The sequence below is a fragment of the Budorcas taxicolor genome, chromosome 18, assembly GCF_023091745.1.
Source record: "Budorcas taxicolor isolate Tak-1 chromosome 18, Takin1.1, whole genome shotgun sequence".
NCBI classification, from domain to species: domain Eukaryota; kingdom Metazoa; phylum Chordata; class Mammalia; order Artiodactyla; family Bovidae; genus Budorcas; species Budorcas taxicolor.
In genome coordinates, this window is record NC_068927.1 from 44,698,257 (window position 1) to 44,712,632 (window position 14,376).

Here is a 14,376-nt window from a genome sequence, read left to right on the forward strand (position 1 = left end):
GGGCTGAATAACTTGGTTTATGTGGAATACCAATAAAACCTCGAGACAAGAGGTTTGCACCACCTACATAGGCCGCAGGCGTCCTCCCGTTCTCCCGAAGGAGAGGAGACACTAAGGCCTCCCCGGTCGGATCTTAGAAGCCGAGGCATAATTAGCAGGCTTGGTGGGCATCCATGCTCCAGATGGGAATTCAGCCAGAAAAATGGAGAACAAGAAAGAATGACATGGGGGAATCAGTCTTTCCAGGAACTGATCCATTTTCTTTATTTTCCAGGTTTGCCTGTATGCTTTTTGTTATACATAGAGATAGAATACAAAGTCACGTGGGGTCAGCAAACCTGACCTTTATCAAAATCAGGTGCTTCATATAAACGTATACAAAAAGTCTTAGGTGGCTTTACATCATCTTCTGGCCAGGGAGCCTGCTAACATTTTATGACCCTTTCTTTCTGATAATGGTCAGTCAACCAGAAAACCTATTTTCCAGGGGTGATTTTTCTTAAACCAGGCACCACCCTCCAAAGGTACCAGATAAAGTTGCATTCCTATAGGGTGAGGGTGTAGTGGGTTACAATTAAGAAAGGAATTTACTTAGCCTAAGGTTTAACATGATTAATCTTAAAGGTTAATACTTATTTCTCCTATATGCTAGTTATATATTTGTAAAAGGGCAGAGGATATGGAGACTTAGCAGCAAACATTGGCCCAATAAATGAAAAACCTTTCACCAGTATAATTCCTAGTCAACCCACTATACTATACTAATAATTTTCTAACCTCTCAAAAGAATCTGTATTTAGAAAGTTTAAAGCATCTCGTGCCTCTCACGGTTGGGAGGCTGTGAACAATCACATGTGGCTGGACGAACCTGTTCAGGCAGGCTAGAGAACCTTCAGAGGAGTTTGTAAGTTGAAACACTCTTGACACGCCCAGGAATTTTTATTAACTGGAGCTGTAAGTTAACTCCTTCTCCAAGAGGGGTGGTGGGGGACAGCCCCCCGTAAAGTCAGAGGTGTAGGTGAGAGCATGAAGCAGTAAAGTAGGCAGACTCTGGTTTTGGGGGTAGATGCTCGGGAACAGGGGTCTCCTGAGGCTCGATCCCGCCTTTGTGCATGCCAAGCCTCCTTTCTCACGACCTTTGCCACGGGCGGAGTTCCTCACGCTGGCTCCTGGCAGGTCTTGTTGGTCGATACTCTTGTTCAGGTCTTCTCTGTGTTCATGATTTTTTTTTGTCTACAGGTCTATCAGCTACTGAAGGAGAGGCATTGATATTTCCAACTATACAATTGTTTTATTTATGACTTATTTCCGTTCTGTTAGTTTTTGCTTCGTGTATTTTGAAGCTGTCACTTAGGTACACGGAAGTTTAGCAGTTTTATGTCCTCTTGATGAATTGATAAGTGTCATTATTAAATGACTCCTTCTTTGATCTGAAGTGTACCTTGTCTCTTCTGGGCTGTCACCTGAAATATATGTAGTGGCCTTTCCATGCAGTTGCTTGGGCTTCCTCATAACACGACAGCTGGGTTACAGAAGTGAGCGTTTAAGAGAGCAGATCATAGGCGTGTGACTTTTTTGTGTTCCAGCTTTGGAAGTCACGTAACGTCACGTCTGTGTTTCTAAGTCCACCCAGGCTTCTGGGCAAGGAGGATGAGCCCACCTCTCCATGGGAGAAGCGTGGAAGTCACACTCTGAGAACAGCATGTGTGTTGGGAATCGTCTTCTGGCCTCCTTTGCAAAATAGAGTCTGCCAATTTGGGAATATAAATAATGGTTAAATTGTTAGTAAGCCAGTAAGGAATTTGCTTCAACATTTTTTTTCTTTTTCTTTTTCCCAATAAGGATTGACAAGATTTTTTAATTTAATCCCCTCAAGTAAAGTTTGATACAAAATCTTATGCTGTAACAATTTTATGTATTAAGGTTTTATTATGATAACACTTTTTTAGTAAGATCCTTTTGGTCCTGTTTTCTATTTATTTATAACACTTCCTGAGATAATTTTTATTATTATTTTTATTTTGCAGATAAGACTGTAAAATGTACTATGGATTCATTGAAAGGTTCACCTAAAAAAGAATCTGAAAAGAAACAACAGTACATCTCCTTGAAAGATGCAAATGAGGTGCTGTTTTTAAATATTCATTAAATATAAAGTTTATGTAGTGTTCATTTTAGAATATTCTCCTTTAAAATCTACCAGGAACCAAAACTGTGGCTGTGATAGTTTTATTCATGAAAAAAACGTAAGTTTACAAGTTTACTCTGTTTCAGATGAACAGGATAACCCTTGTTCCTCCCTTTTCAAGTCCTTGTTCTTGGCCTGCTGACCAGTTGACAAAATTGGGTGCATATTCTCACTTTAACAAGGGTATAAATATCTGGAATTATGGGACACTCTAATAGTTAAGGTCAACTCTTACTTGTCCCTCCAGTTCCCTTGACAAGACAAGTGAAAGTAATTCCAGGACATCTTAAATACTGACTGTCCGCAAGGCTGGCTGCCTGCTATTTGGACACTTCAGTCTAGTGTTTATAGTGGTGGCCTCTCCAGTTCTTGGTCTGTTCATATCTGTGTTGCTTGGACCTTATCTGAGATGGTTGTCTATGAGAACAACTCCCAAGGAATTTTGATGCCTCAAGAGCACGTATGTTGCTAGCATCAATATTCATCCTGAAAAAAAAAATTTTTTTTTACAGTGTGTTGAATCTTCAGTGTGCTGGCCAACGAAGAGAGGCATAACCATATATGCCAATCCAGACACACCAGCTGCAAGGTATGATCTGAAAATGTAGTGTGATTGGCTAGAGACTGAAGTATAACATTGTTTTATACAGTGTTCTGTAAGGTTGATGATGGCAGAACATTCATTTTCAAAAAGAGTGACCCTGGAAACTTTGATTAAGCATGTATTTAAAAGAAGTATGTTTGATAGCTGGCTAGCAGCACAGTTTTCCAAAAAGTGGTAGTGATTCTGGAGTCTCCTTGTTACCTTGTCAGACAGAACTGTGTCTGTAAGGCAGATGTCTTGATGTGAAGGGTGGGTATATGTGGGCCCGATGGCAGTTCAGCTTGGTGGAAGGTGAAGAATGGTTTCTTGCATTCTTGAAGATGAGCTTCCAAGTCTTTGCGACCCTGTCCTCAGCAAAATCCATGTCAGTGATATTCATGGGAAAATGTGATATTATCCGCTTCATATAGAGTAAAAGATCTTAAAATAGGAAGCTTCCATTTCTCCCCTCCCGGACTTTATGCTAGTGTTGCCATACATTGTATTTATACATTTGTTATAGATGCTGAATTCTGTTGTTCCTATTTAAACAGTTTTTCTTTGAGGGATTTAAATAAATAACAAGAGAAATTATCATATATTCACCTATGTAGTTATCATCCATGCTTTTTGCTTTTTGTGTAGATCCAGATTTCCGTCTGGTACGGTTTTCCTTTTACTTGAGGGACTTCCTTTGCTGTTTCTTGTATTATATTTCTTCCTTTACTGTTTCTTGGGTCTGCTGGTGATGAATTCTTTCAGCTTTTATATGTCTGAAAAAACTTTGCTAGGGTAGAATTCCAGCTTTAAATTGACTTTCCCCTGTACTTTAGCGATGTTGCTTCACCATCTGCCTGCTCATATTGTTGGCAATGCAAAGTCTACCATCATATTTTTCCTTTGTTCTCAGCTTGCAGCATGTCTTTTCCCTCTGTTTTTAGGGTTTTCTCTTCATTGCTGGTTTGAACAATTTAATTATTGTATGTCTTGATGAAGTTTCTCTCATGTTTCTTATGCTTGAGGTTCATTAGCGCTCTTCATTTGTAGGTTTCTGTCTTCACTGGGGCTTTCCTGATAGCTCAATGGTAAAGAATCCACTTGCAATGCAGGAGACCCGGGTTCGATCCCTGGGATGGGAAGATCGCCTGGAGGAGGGTATGGCAGCCCACTTTAGTACTTTTGCCTAGAGAATCCGATGGATAGAGGAGCCTGGCAGCCTGCAGTCCTTAGGGTCGCACAGTCAGATACAACTGTGCACCAGCTAAGCAGCAGCAGCCGTCTTTTCATCAGATTTGATAAGCATTCAGCTGTGTTATTCTATAAATATTTTTTCTGCACCTGCCATTTTCTTCTTTTTTGAGACTCTTATAAGACAAATGTCTCTGAGGCTCTGTTCATTTTTTCAATTTTTTGTTGCTGTTCTTCATATTAATAATTCCACTGGTCTCTGTTTAATTTAATTGACTCTTCTGTTATCTCCATTTTGCTATTAAGCCCATTCATTGAATTTTTTATCTGATGTGTTATATTTTTTGTTCTAAAATTTTCATTTGATTTTTTTATAGTTTAAATTTTTGCTGAGAAGAAAATAAAACTGTGTCATTTAAGAGTGCTCACCTTTCCTTCTCTTACAGAGCATGGTTATAATAGCTTCTCTAGGGTGTTTTATAATTCATGCTTCTGAGCTGTACTGGGGTTGGCACCTGTTGGTTATTTTTTCCCTCTACAGCTGATCTGATTTTCCTTATTCTTTGTATGTTGAGTAATTTTGGATTGTACTCTAGATACTTTGAATATTAGGGCATGAGACTTTGGTTTAGAATCTTCTGGAGAATGTTGATTTTGTTGTTTTAGCAGGAGGTCGTCACTCCCTTAAGGTTCAGACCTCAAACTCTGTCTCACTTGCCGTGGGTGGTGATTGTGGCACTGTTTCCAACTCTGTGGTCCACTGCTTTGGGTCCGTTCTGGACACACTCAGTTTGGGATCAGAGTGGGACTTGGGGTGGGTATGGGATTCCCCCCATCCCCGGCTCTCTATCTCTTTTTTTCCCAGGACTTTTCCTCACATCCACCGTTTTCTAGATGTTCTCGCTCCCTGTTCCTCTGACCAGATAGATGTTTTTTTGTGTGTGTATGGAGAAGCTACCATGCAGTTTGTGTGACTGGGGCTGCTTGTGGAATAAAATAGCAGTGGAAATAAAAGAAGAAAAAGAGACGGAAAATTTTCCTCATCCAGTCTCCAGACCACTGGGTCCCCATTTCCTGGCTCATTAGAGGGAGAAAGAAGTTCCTCTTGGGGCTTTAAGTGGCCATGTGTGTGGTTCAGCAGCACTGCGTGCAGCTCCATGACCAGAGCTGGCCTTGGGGTTAGACCAAGAGGAGAGAGGGCCAGGATTCCTCACACCCACTGGTCTCAGGCCCCTCTTTGCTGTTCTCTGGCTTGAAATATAGTCAGCCGTCCTCATCTGAAGCTCCTGCACCTGCCCTGATGCAGATTCCTTGATTGCGGAGGGTCCGCTGTACTACACTATCTTATATAAGGGACTTGAGCCTCCTTGGATCTTGGTATCCCTGGGGCTCCTCGGATCAGTACCCTGCAGATACTGAGGGATGACAGTAGAGACTTTCTCAGGTTTTTTGACGTCTGCACCATTCTGCAACTCGGGCCACCCTCGTGTCAACACCAAGAGTGAAAGCCAGGACATCCCCCATGATTCTGGTGGTTTCTCACGTTGGGACTTCCTCCCCTGTAGTTTCATAGTTCATCCCGAGTTTCTCGTCATAATCCATAAGGGAGAGAGGCTGTAGGGGGCTTGCTCCCTCTTGGCAGCCCGGGAACTGTCAAAATGGTCTTCATCCTCAAAGGACTCAGTTTCAGTTCTCAAAGAATTTACTTAAGTTGATCCGCTTATTCTGCAGTGGTACCTCTCAAATTTCCTCCCAGAAAATAAAGGTATTTTCAGATTTGGAGTAAATGGATTCAGAAATTTTAGCAAATGTTTTTGATTTTTAGTGCTTCATGTCAAAAGTCAAGTGAGAAGCCACTTAGATCAGCTGAGAAGAAAGAATACAATGAGAAGAATGGCTGTGTGAAGTATGGATTTTTTTTTCCTTGGCCTAAGTTTTTTATTGAAATAATTGTAGAAAAAGTATAAGCAGGAAGAATTTATATATGATTTTATGATTAATTTCAAACCTGCATTCCCAGTGACTCAGTGGGTAAAGAATCCACCTGCAGTGCAGGAGACACAAGAAACACAGGTCCAATCCCTGGTTCGGGAACATCCCCTGGAGGAGGGCCTGGCAACCCACTCCAGTATTCTTGCCTGGAAAATCCCGTGGACAGAGGAGCCTGGCGGGGTACAGTCCATGGGGTCACAAAGAGTCGGACACGACTGAAGCACCTGAGCACAGCACAGCACACACACACGGTCTTCTACAGGCTTTGAGGTTAGTTTTTTCTTTTTCATTTGCTAGGGCAGATTCTTCTGTTTAAAGTTTTGTTCTGCTATAAATAGTCATTCTCTGCCTCCCCTTCCTGAATCTCTTGTCAAGTGAACAATTTTATGAAACAAATTAAATATAGTTGATCTTTTGGGGGCTGTTGATTTTATATGGGTTGGCGCTTGCTTTCTTCCTAGTTTTCTGCCGTTAAATGGATCTACCACCTGCTGGAGAAAGTAGGTATTTACAGTGTGAAACTTGGGAAGTTTTTTTTTTTTTGTCCTGCCAGATTCACAAAGTACTCACTTGCAGGCAGGTTGTTAGCAGTAGAGTAATCTCTTCATTTTATACTTGTTTAATCCACAACGTATTTTTGTACCAGTTTTTATTATTTCTTACCCTACCAGCCTAAAAACACTCTCACATTCCAAGTAACTGTGGCTGCTCTGAAGCCATCAGCGTGACAAAGCGCCTAAGACAGTTCAGAAGCGGGCAGATTGTACAGTAGCCACTAACTGGGATGACTGGGGAGAGGGTCGTTGCCCCATGGCCATCTTGGTGTCCTGACTCCCTGGAGGCTGCTCTGTGGCCCTGTGATATCCCAGCAGGAGGGCCTCACGGTATCCATGGCCAAGGGCTCTGAACGCTGCCCCATGGAGCCCACTGGCCTTGGAATGGTTGTTAACACACCAGAGTTGACATCCTCCTACGCAGGCATCCCTCCACCTAACACCTGTGAGTAGTGATGCTCCAACCAGTTATTTTCCTTGAACCAAAGACTTTGCATTATCCATGTAGCTCATTTCTTTTAGCCTCATGCCCTTTACTTAGAACCCTCTGATGAAATGACATGAGTTATTCTATCAGTCTGTTGTGGGTTCCAGAGAACCTTGACGTGATTGAAGAGTAAACCGCAGAAAAGGATGGTGGCAATGGGTTTCTTAGAAGGAACACGAGTTAGTGATCATGCAGTCTTTCTCCTTGTCCAGAGCCAGTGGTCCTGGGATCGGCACTGCTGTGCAGAGCAGGGCCCAGTGGGGGAGGGAGAGGGGCTACAGGAGACTGGCAGACCCACCACAGCCCTTGTGTAGCAAAGGGCAGCGTAAAACAGAGCAAGCGGTAATGTCGTGGCCATCCCTATAGTTCATTTTACCTCTGTCACGGAAAACTAGAATAACAGCTGAACTGAAGAGCACTTCTTTTTCCTTCAAATGATCCTTTTTAATATTTTATAGATTACTGCAGTTTTTAAACCCTGATCCTTTGAGAGCTGATGGAATCTCTGATGTACAGCAGGTATTGCAACTCCCACCCCCCAACCCCGCCCCCACCCCCCCCGCCAAAAGAAAGAAAACTGTTCACTCTTTAAATCCCATCCCTCCTTTCCTCTAAATTTTAGATATAAACAGAAATTCCTTGCATGGAGAACTTTACGTGAAGACGTCCTTTTATAAATTACCTAATAAATTCCTGCTTTAGAGACATGGCTCTTTTGGCTCTCTTTCTGTTTGGGTAATAGATAATCTTCCTTTCATTTTGGTTATTTTGATGGGTTTTGATAAGCATATAAACCTAGGATTTTACACTGAAACCAAACTCTCATGTCCTCTTCATCTCCGTAAGGTTCTTGGTATTCTGTGCTAACACCATTGGGCAGAGCCATCTAACACCTGTGTTCTTAGTTGCAGAAGCTGAAATCGGGGTCTCGGCAGCCCATGGCAGTTTTGCGAAACAAGATTGAGCCCTGCTTATCTGTCGAGACAGCACCACTCTCAACAGACCTGAAAAAGGTGATGGGATTCATAAAGGAACTCTGACCTGTTGTAATGTAGAGAGATTTTTAATAAACAGTTCTGAGGTTGCATTTCCATAATTTCTTTGCTTTTGAAATCCCCTCTTAAGATTTTGTTATTAATTTCTCGTTTATTCTTAAAGTCCAGGTTAACGTCTTATAAGTAAATAATTCTTTTTGTGGGGAAACCTAATGCTTTTGTGCAGTAAGTTCTCAAATGAGCCTCTGAAAGGGAGCTCAGAAGGAGCACAAGCAGTCGGGGCAGTTAGAATGTTCTCCGCATTCTCTTCAGAATTGCATTCTACAACTGTGGTTTCACTTAGATCATCAATTTCGAGCATCAGTTTAGATCATTTTTATCTGCTTCCCTCTTGATATTAAAAAAAAAAAAAGTAAAAAGAGAAAACCCCGCAAGGATGAATAGAATGAGTGTGAAGTCTTTATTGGGCAGGAAGTTTCTTACAGGCTTTTGGAAGATGGAAAAGCATCAGCAGAGGGCGGCTGGCCACCGACTGGCCACTGAGGAAGGGGTGACGTGGGGAGGGCTCTGAACTGCTCCCCTTGTTTCCTGAGCACCCACAGCAAGCTTCTCAGGAAGGAGACGGAGGCTCTGCTTGGAGACACCGAATGACCCTTGAGAATAACCTTCAGGCAACGCTGTTGTTCAGTCCTCCCAGGAAAAATGCCTGCTTGCTGCCTGTCTCCCTTCAGTGATGGGACTCTGACGTGGTGCTGAGCTCCAGCCTGCCTACAGGTGTAGCCCAGCATTTAGTGTCCTCGGTGTGAGCAGCCTCCAGGGATCCTTGGACATTTTGAAGAAAGCCTTCACCTGGGCAAAAAGGAAAACAAACTCTGAAACAAATGATGTAGGGAGTGAAAGAAAACATGAGAAAATAGATATCCTCAGATAAGAGAAGATATTGCTTGACTTCAGTAATAATAAGGTGCTATAAAAAAGAAAAACAGATAAAAAGGGGTCTGAGGTCGCTAAGAGTCTGACATGACTGAGCGACTTCACTTTGACTTTTCACTTTCATGCATTGGAGAAGAAAATAGCAACCCACTCCAGTGTTCTTGCCTGGAGAATCCCAGGGACGGGGGAGCCCGGTGGGCTGCCGTCTATGGGGTCGCACAGAGTCGGACACGACTGAAGCAACTTAGCAGCAGCAGCAGGAATTAAAAATACTATAGAAAGAAAAAAACAGAAATGAGAGGTAAAATAGAAGTTAACATCAGAAAGTGGAACAGAAAGATGGAAATGGGGGGAAAAGAGAATTTGAGAATAAGTTTGAGGTCTCATATCTGAATAGGATTTCTAGAAAGAATGATGAAAGAGGGCAGAAAATCCTGGGCATAGCACATGGACACTCCCTAGACTTAATGGCTGTGACTTTCTAAATTAAGAGAGTTTGCTGACCCCAGACCCAGCACAACTGAGGAGCAAGAGCATAGACACGTTGCTACGAAGCATCTGAATTGAAAGGGATCCAGAGATGCTGAAAGCTTCCAGGGAGAAGAAACCCAGCCCTGGAAGGGTCAGAAACCAGGATGGCTTCAGACTTGTCCATAGGTCACCAGAGGAGCACTGACTCCAAAATATTGGTGAAAAGTGACTTCCAACATGGAAGTCTCTAGCCCAACCACTGGTGAAGAGTGAGGATGAAATGAGGCGTTTGCACATGTGCCGAGTCTGAAATTTCCTTCTTCTGTACCCTTTGTCGAGAAGCTGCCAAAATTTGTTCTCCACCAAACCAAGAAATTGACCTGAAAAAGTTACAGAGAAGAGGTGACGCTGCAGGAAGATCCCAGTCCCGGGTACAGCTGGGGCTCAGGGCTGGGGGATGAGGTCTTCAGAGAACTGACGGGCTGGCTGGCGAGTTCAGCCTTGTGGAGGAGTGCATCCGTGCAGCTGGAGAGCTCTGTGGAACATTTGGGGGGTTTCATCGACAGTTATATACAAAAATAAGCAAACAAAAGGCATGTTTGTTTTGGGGAATTAAAAAAAAACAAAAACCTTGCAAGTGGAGCTGATGCACCAGCAGTTTTTCAGAAGGAGGAAGAGAAACCACGTCCTTTCTCTGGTAAGCATTAAGTACCTGATCCTTCAACACGCTGCCTATTGGATCCTTTCAGTCTGAAGCCCAGAAAAGCAGAGACTCTTTGAGCAGGAGTTCACTGCTGGAAAATGTCTGGGGGGACTTACTAAGTTAGGTGTTGGAAAATACCAGATTGAGCAGTGAGTACTTGTTGGGGTAAGGTAAGCAGTGAGAGGGGTCTGTTAGCTTTCTGTACTTTATTGTTGTCTTGGTTGTCATTGATGTTTTTTAGGCTCTTCAAAGAAATAAGTTTCCCGGCCCCAGCCACACTGAATCTTACTCTTGGCCTCCCATAGCACGTGGCTGCGACGTGGTGGTCATTTCTCACTGTGGAAATGACCCTTTGTTGTACCTTCCACCAATGCTTACGATTCTGCAAACAGGGGGCTGCTACAAGTCATTGCCAAGTAGAAACGGAGTAAGTTGAAGACAGTTTTGTTTTTCAACAAAATGGATTAAAAGTTTATTTTAAACTTGACGCCTGACTTTTGGTTAAGTTTAGGTTACATTAAAATTGAGGACAGAGACTGTCCTGTGAGAAACTCTTCTCAACACAGATACTGATTCTTACCGAGAATCCCTAGTTGTTGGCAGTTGTCTGAGTCAGGAGAGTCCTGGCTTTTCGTGGTGAATGTGCAGTTTATAGAATTATTTCACTGACTGAATCTAATTGTCACAGCAGCCCCTTGAGATGGTCAGGCTGTGTGTTGTTTTCACTATTTTATAGATGAGAAAATTAAGCTCATGAAAAGTCCTTACCTGCTGACAAGTGTGACAAGACGTGGGAGTTGAATTTAGATTATTTTTTAAAAAGTTTTACTTACTTGGCTGCATGAGGTCTTAGTTGGGGCATGTGGGCTCTTCCGTCGTGGCACACAGGCTCTAGTTGCAGCGTGTGGACTCTGAAATTGTGATGTGTGGACTTCAGAGCACCAGGGCTCACTAGGTCAGTGTGCGGGCTTGGTTACTCCACAGCATGTGGCATCTCAATTCCCTGCCCAGGGATCAAACCCACATCCCCTGCATTGACAGGCAGATTCTTAACCACTGGACCACTGGGGAAGTCCCATGAATTTAGATTTTCTGTCATCTTGTCCCTATCACTGTTTTGTAATCCTACTCTATTTTTCCCAAGCATAAGAATCGGAAAATAGCTGAGAAGCCAGATGGAAAGGGGAGAAGGTGGATGTGAGGGTCCGTTGGTGGGGGTGTACCATCCGCTTTGTTGGGGTCTGGCTGTCAGGGAACTGATGAGTGTGATCTGTCTCAGTCCTTCTCCCCAGAGATACACTACTGGTGGTTCCATCACTCATTATAAGGTAAAAAATAGCAGTACAGATTTCATCTTAGAAAAGATAATGGTTTATCTAATTATGCCTTGTGGTTTGATGAGTTTTCTTTGCAAATCTGCATTGTCTGTGTTATGATGTATTGACTTAGTAATATTAAGTGGGTGCATTTATATCACTCAGCTAGCAGCTGACCCCACTGATGAGAGGCAGCTTGTGTTGAGATTGGCCTGGCTGGGCCAGGAAAGAATGTCCAGGTCTGCCGCTTGTGGCTGTCCTATTTTGTCCGTGTCTCCAGGGTCAGCCTGCATTTAGGTGTGAGACCTGGAAGCTGGTGCTTGCCTGGATCTGCATAAAAGAAAGAGCAGACTTGTTCTTGTCTTCAGTTAATTGAGGCCATGTGTTCAGGAGGGTGCCGGCAGACAGTGCCCCTTCGAGAGAGATCCCTGAGGCACAGAGGAGAGCAGGATTCAGGTGGTGCAGCAGGAATCTTGCTCTCCTAAGGAAGAGATGGTAACCTTTTTCACAGCCCCTTTCAGGAGGCTGTTAGTACATCCTTCTGCGGTCTGGAGCCAGACTGCCTGGCTTGAGATCCTGTTGCTGCTATACGTTTAGCTGCGCAGCCTTGGGCAACTGCTTCCACCTCTCTGCCCTAGGCTGCTCCTCTGTGAAATGAGATAGGACCTCGCCTGCCGGTAAGGGAACTTTGCAGATGAAATGATTTTTACTTGTGCACAAGTGATTTTTAGTTTAGACCCTTATCAGAAGCTGAGTCAGTGTGTCTGAATCCATTCTAAGGAGATTATGTTTTGGCTTTTCTGACCTACATGACAGTGATGATGGCAAAAACTTAGTAGTGCTTACTGCGTACAGAGAGGTGTCCTGCATGCTTTTATGTACACTTTCTGTGATTTTTAACCTTTGTCCAAAATTATATTGAATTTGTTTGTCTTTGCAGCCTCTGGCAGTCATCGTGTGCCCTGGTTGGAAAAAGGCCCAATTTATTTTTGAATTATTGGGAGACTATATCGCATCCTGCAGACCTCTTCATCCTGTGTTGTTAACAATCGGACTCCACAAAGATGAAGCCAAAAATATGAAGCTTCCAAGGGGGTGTAAGCAGCCTTTCCAGGCTATTTGGTTTTCCTAGAGCACACAGTGCAGCCCAGCTCAGGCAGACCTGGGAGCCACCCGGGGCTTGTGTGTTGGCTGGCCTCACTTATCAGCTATGTATCTGTGTAGGTAGTCAGGGTGTACTCTTGGCTTACATCTGTTTTACTGAGAAAGCTCTATCTTTTCATTGATGTATCAACTATGTAGTAAACACCTACTGTTTATTTAGTGTTGACTAAAACCCTACCCTGCCTTTCAGGAGCTCAAAACCTGGTGGACACCCAGGTATTTAATCAGAAAATACAGGGGCTGGCCCAGGCAGGCCTCTTGTGTACCCACCTGAGTAAGAAAAACAGGTTTTTATTTTATTAAAAGGCATTTCTAGAAAGTGTATGAAGTCTTAGCAAAGGAGATGTTAGAAACACGTGTGGAAAATCTAAAGTGTTAACTCTGTTTTCTTTTAAAATGTAGGCAATGTGATTGTTACAACACCACATAGTCTCCTGAGACTTCTCCAGTATCAAAGCTTATTGTTTCTTAGACTCTGTCACCTACTTTTGGATGAAGTGGAAGTGTTACTCTCTGAAGCTAATGAGCAAGTAAGTGTGTCACGTTCATTCAGATGTCGTTACTACTTAGAAATATTTATATATATGTGTATATATATATATCGGAGAAGGCGATGGCACCCCACTCCAGTACTCTTGCCTGGAAAATCCCATGGACGGAGGAGCCTGGTATGCTGCAGTCCATGGGGTCCTGAAGAGTCGGACACGACTGAGCGACTTCACTTTGACTTTTCACTTTCATGCATTGAAGAAGGAAATGGCAACCCACTCCAGTGTTCTTGCCTGGAGAATCCCAGGGACGGGGGAGCCTGGTGGGCTGCCATCTGTGGTGTCGCACAGAGTCGGACACGACTGAAGCAACTTAGCAGCAGCATATATATATATATAGAGAGAGAGAGAAAATTGAAAGTCTTTTAGAAATCAGGAAATGTGTTTAGTTGGGAAAAAGCTGGTTAATCTTAAAAAATTTTCCTTTTATCTGCTGTAGTTAAGATGAGAGAACATTTATCTGAATTTTCTACCCAATGTTAAAGTGCTTTGAAGAGCAAACATTCTCTCCTAGGGAGATTTTTCTAAAATACTTAATATTTTTCTGGTTATAAAATCAATAATTTTGTTTTAGAAAATTTGGGAAATAGAGAAGAACACTTGAAAAACCCCCACATGTGTAATCTTAATACTCACAGGTAATCAGTTGTTCCTAATTTAGAATATTTCTTTCCTTTTTATAATTCTGGTGTCTGTTGATACATAAAATTAATGTCCAATTCAGTTCAGTCACTCAGTCGTCTCCGACTCTTTGTGACCCCATGAATCACATCACGCCAGGCCTCCCTGTCCATCACCAACTCCCGGAGTTCACTAAGACTCACGTCCCTCAAGTCGGTGATGCCATCCAGCCATCTCATCCTCTCGTCCCCTTCTCCTCCTGCCCCCAATCCCTCCCAGCATCAGGGTCTTTTCCAATGAGTGAACTCTTTGCATCAGGTGGCCAAAGTATTGGAGTTTCAGCTTCAGCATCAGTCCTTCCAGTGAACAGCTAGGACTGATCTCCTTTAGGATGGACTGGTTGGATCTCCTTGCAATCCAAGGGACTCTCAAGAGTCTTCTCCAACACCACAGTTCAAAAGCATCAATTCTTCGGCGCTCAGCTTTCTTCACAGTCCAACTCTCACATCCATACATGACCACAGGAAAAACCATAGCCTTGACTAGATGGACCTTTGTTGGCAAAGTAATGTCTCTGCTTTTGAATATGCTATCTAGCTTGGTCATAACTTTCCTTCCAAGGAGTAAGCATCT

The 14,376-nt window shown here is 43.1% G+C and overlaps 1 protein-coding gene across 1 annotated transcript in view; it reads left to right on the forward strand.

Annotated features, from left to right (window-relative positions):
* Positions 1-14,376, forward strand: part of TDRD12 (tudor domain containing 12) — a 71,731-nt gene that overhangs the window by 33,810 nt on the left and 23,545 nt on the right. Inside the window, exons 8-15 of the mRNA XM_052656758.1 lie at positions 2,028-2,125; positions 2,701-2,777; positions 5,785-5,865; positions 7,451-7,511; positions 7,898-8,005; positions 10,336-10,521; positions 12,351-12,507; positions 12,977-13,104. Of these exons, the coding sequence (XP_052512718.1) occupies positions 2,028-2,125; positions 2,701-2,777; positions 5,785-5,865; positions 7,451-7,511; positions 7,898-8,005; positions 10,336-10,521; positions 12,351-12,507; positions 12,977-13,104 (896 nt within the window). The remainder of the gene's footprint in view (positions 1-2,027; positions 2,126-2,700; positions 2,778-5,784; positions 5,866-7,450; positions 7,512-7,897; positions 8,006-10,335; positions 10,522-12,350; positions 12,508-12,976; positions 13,105-14,376) is intronic.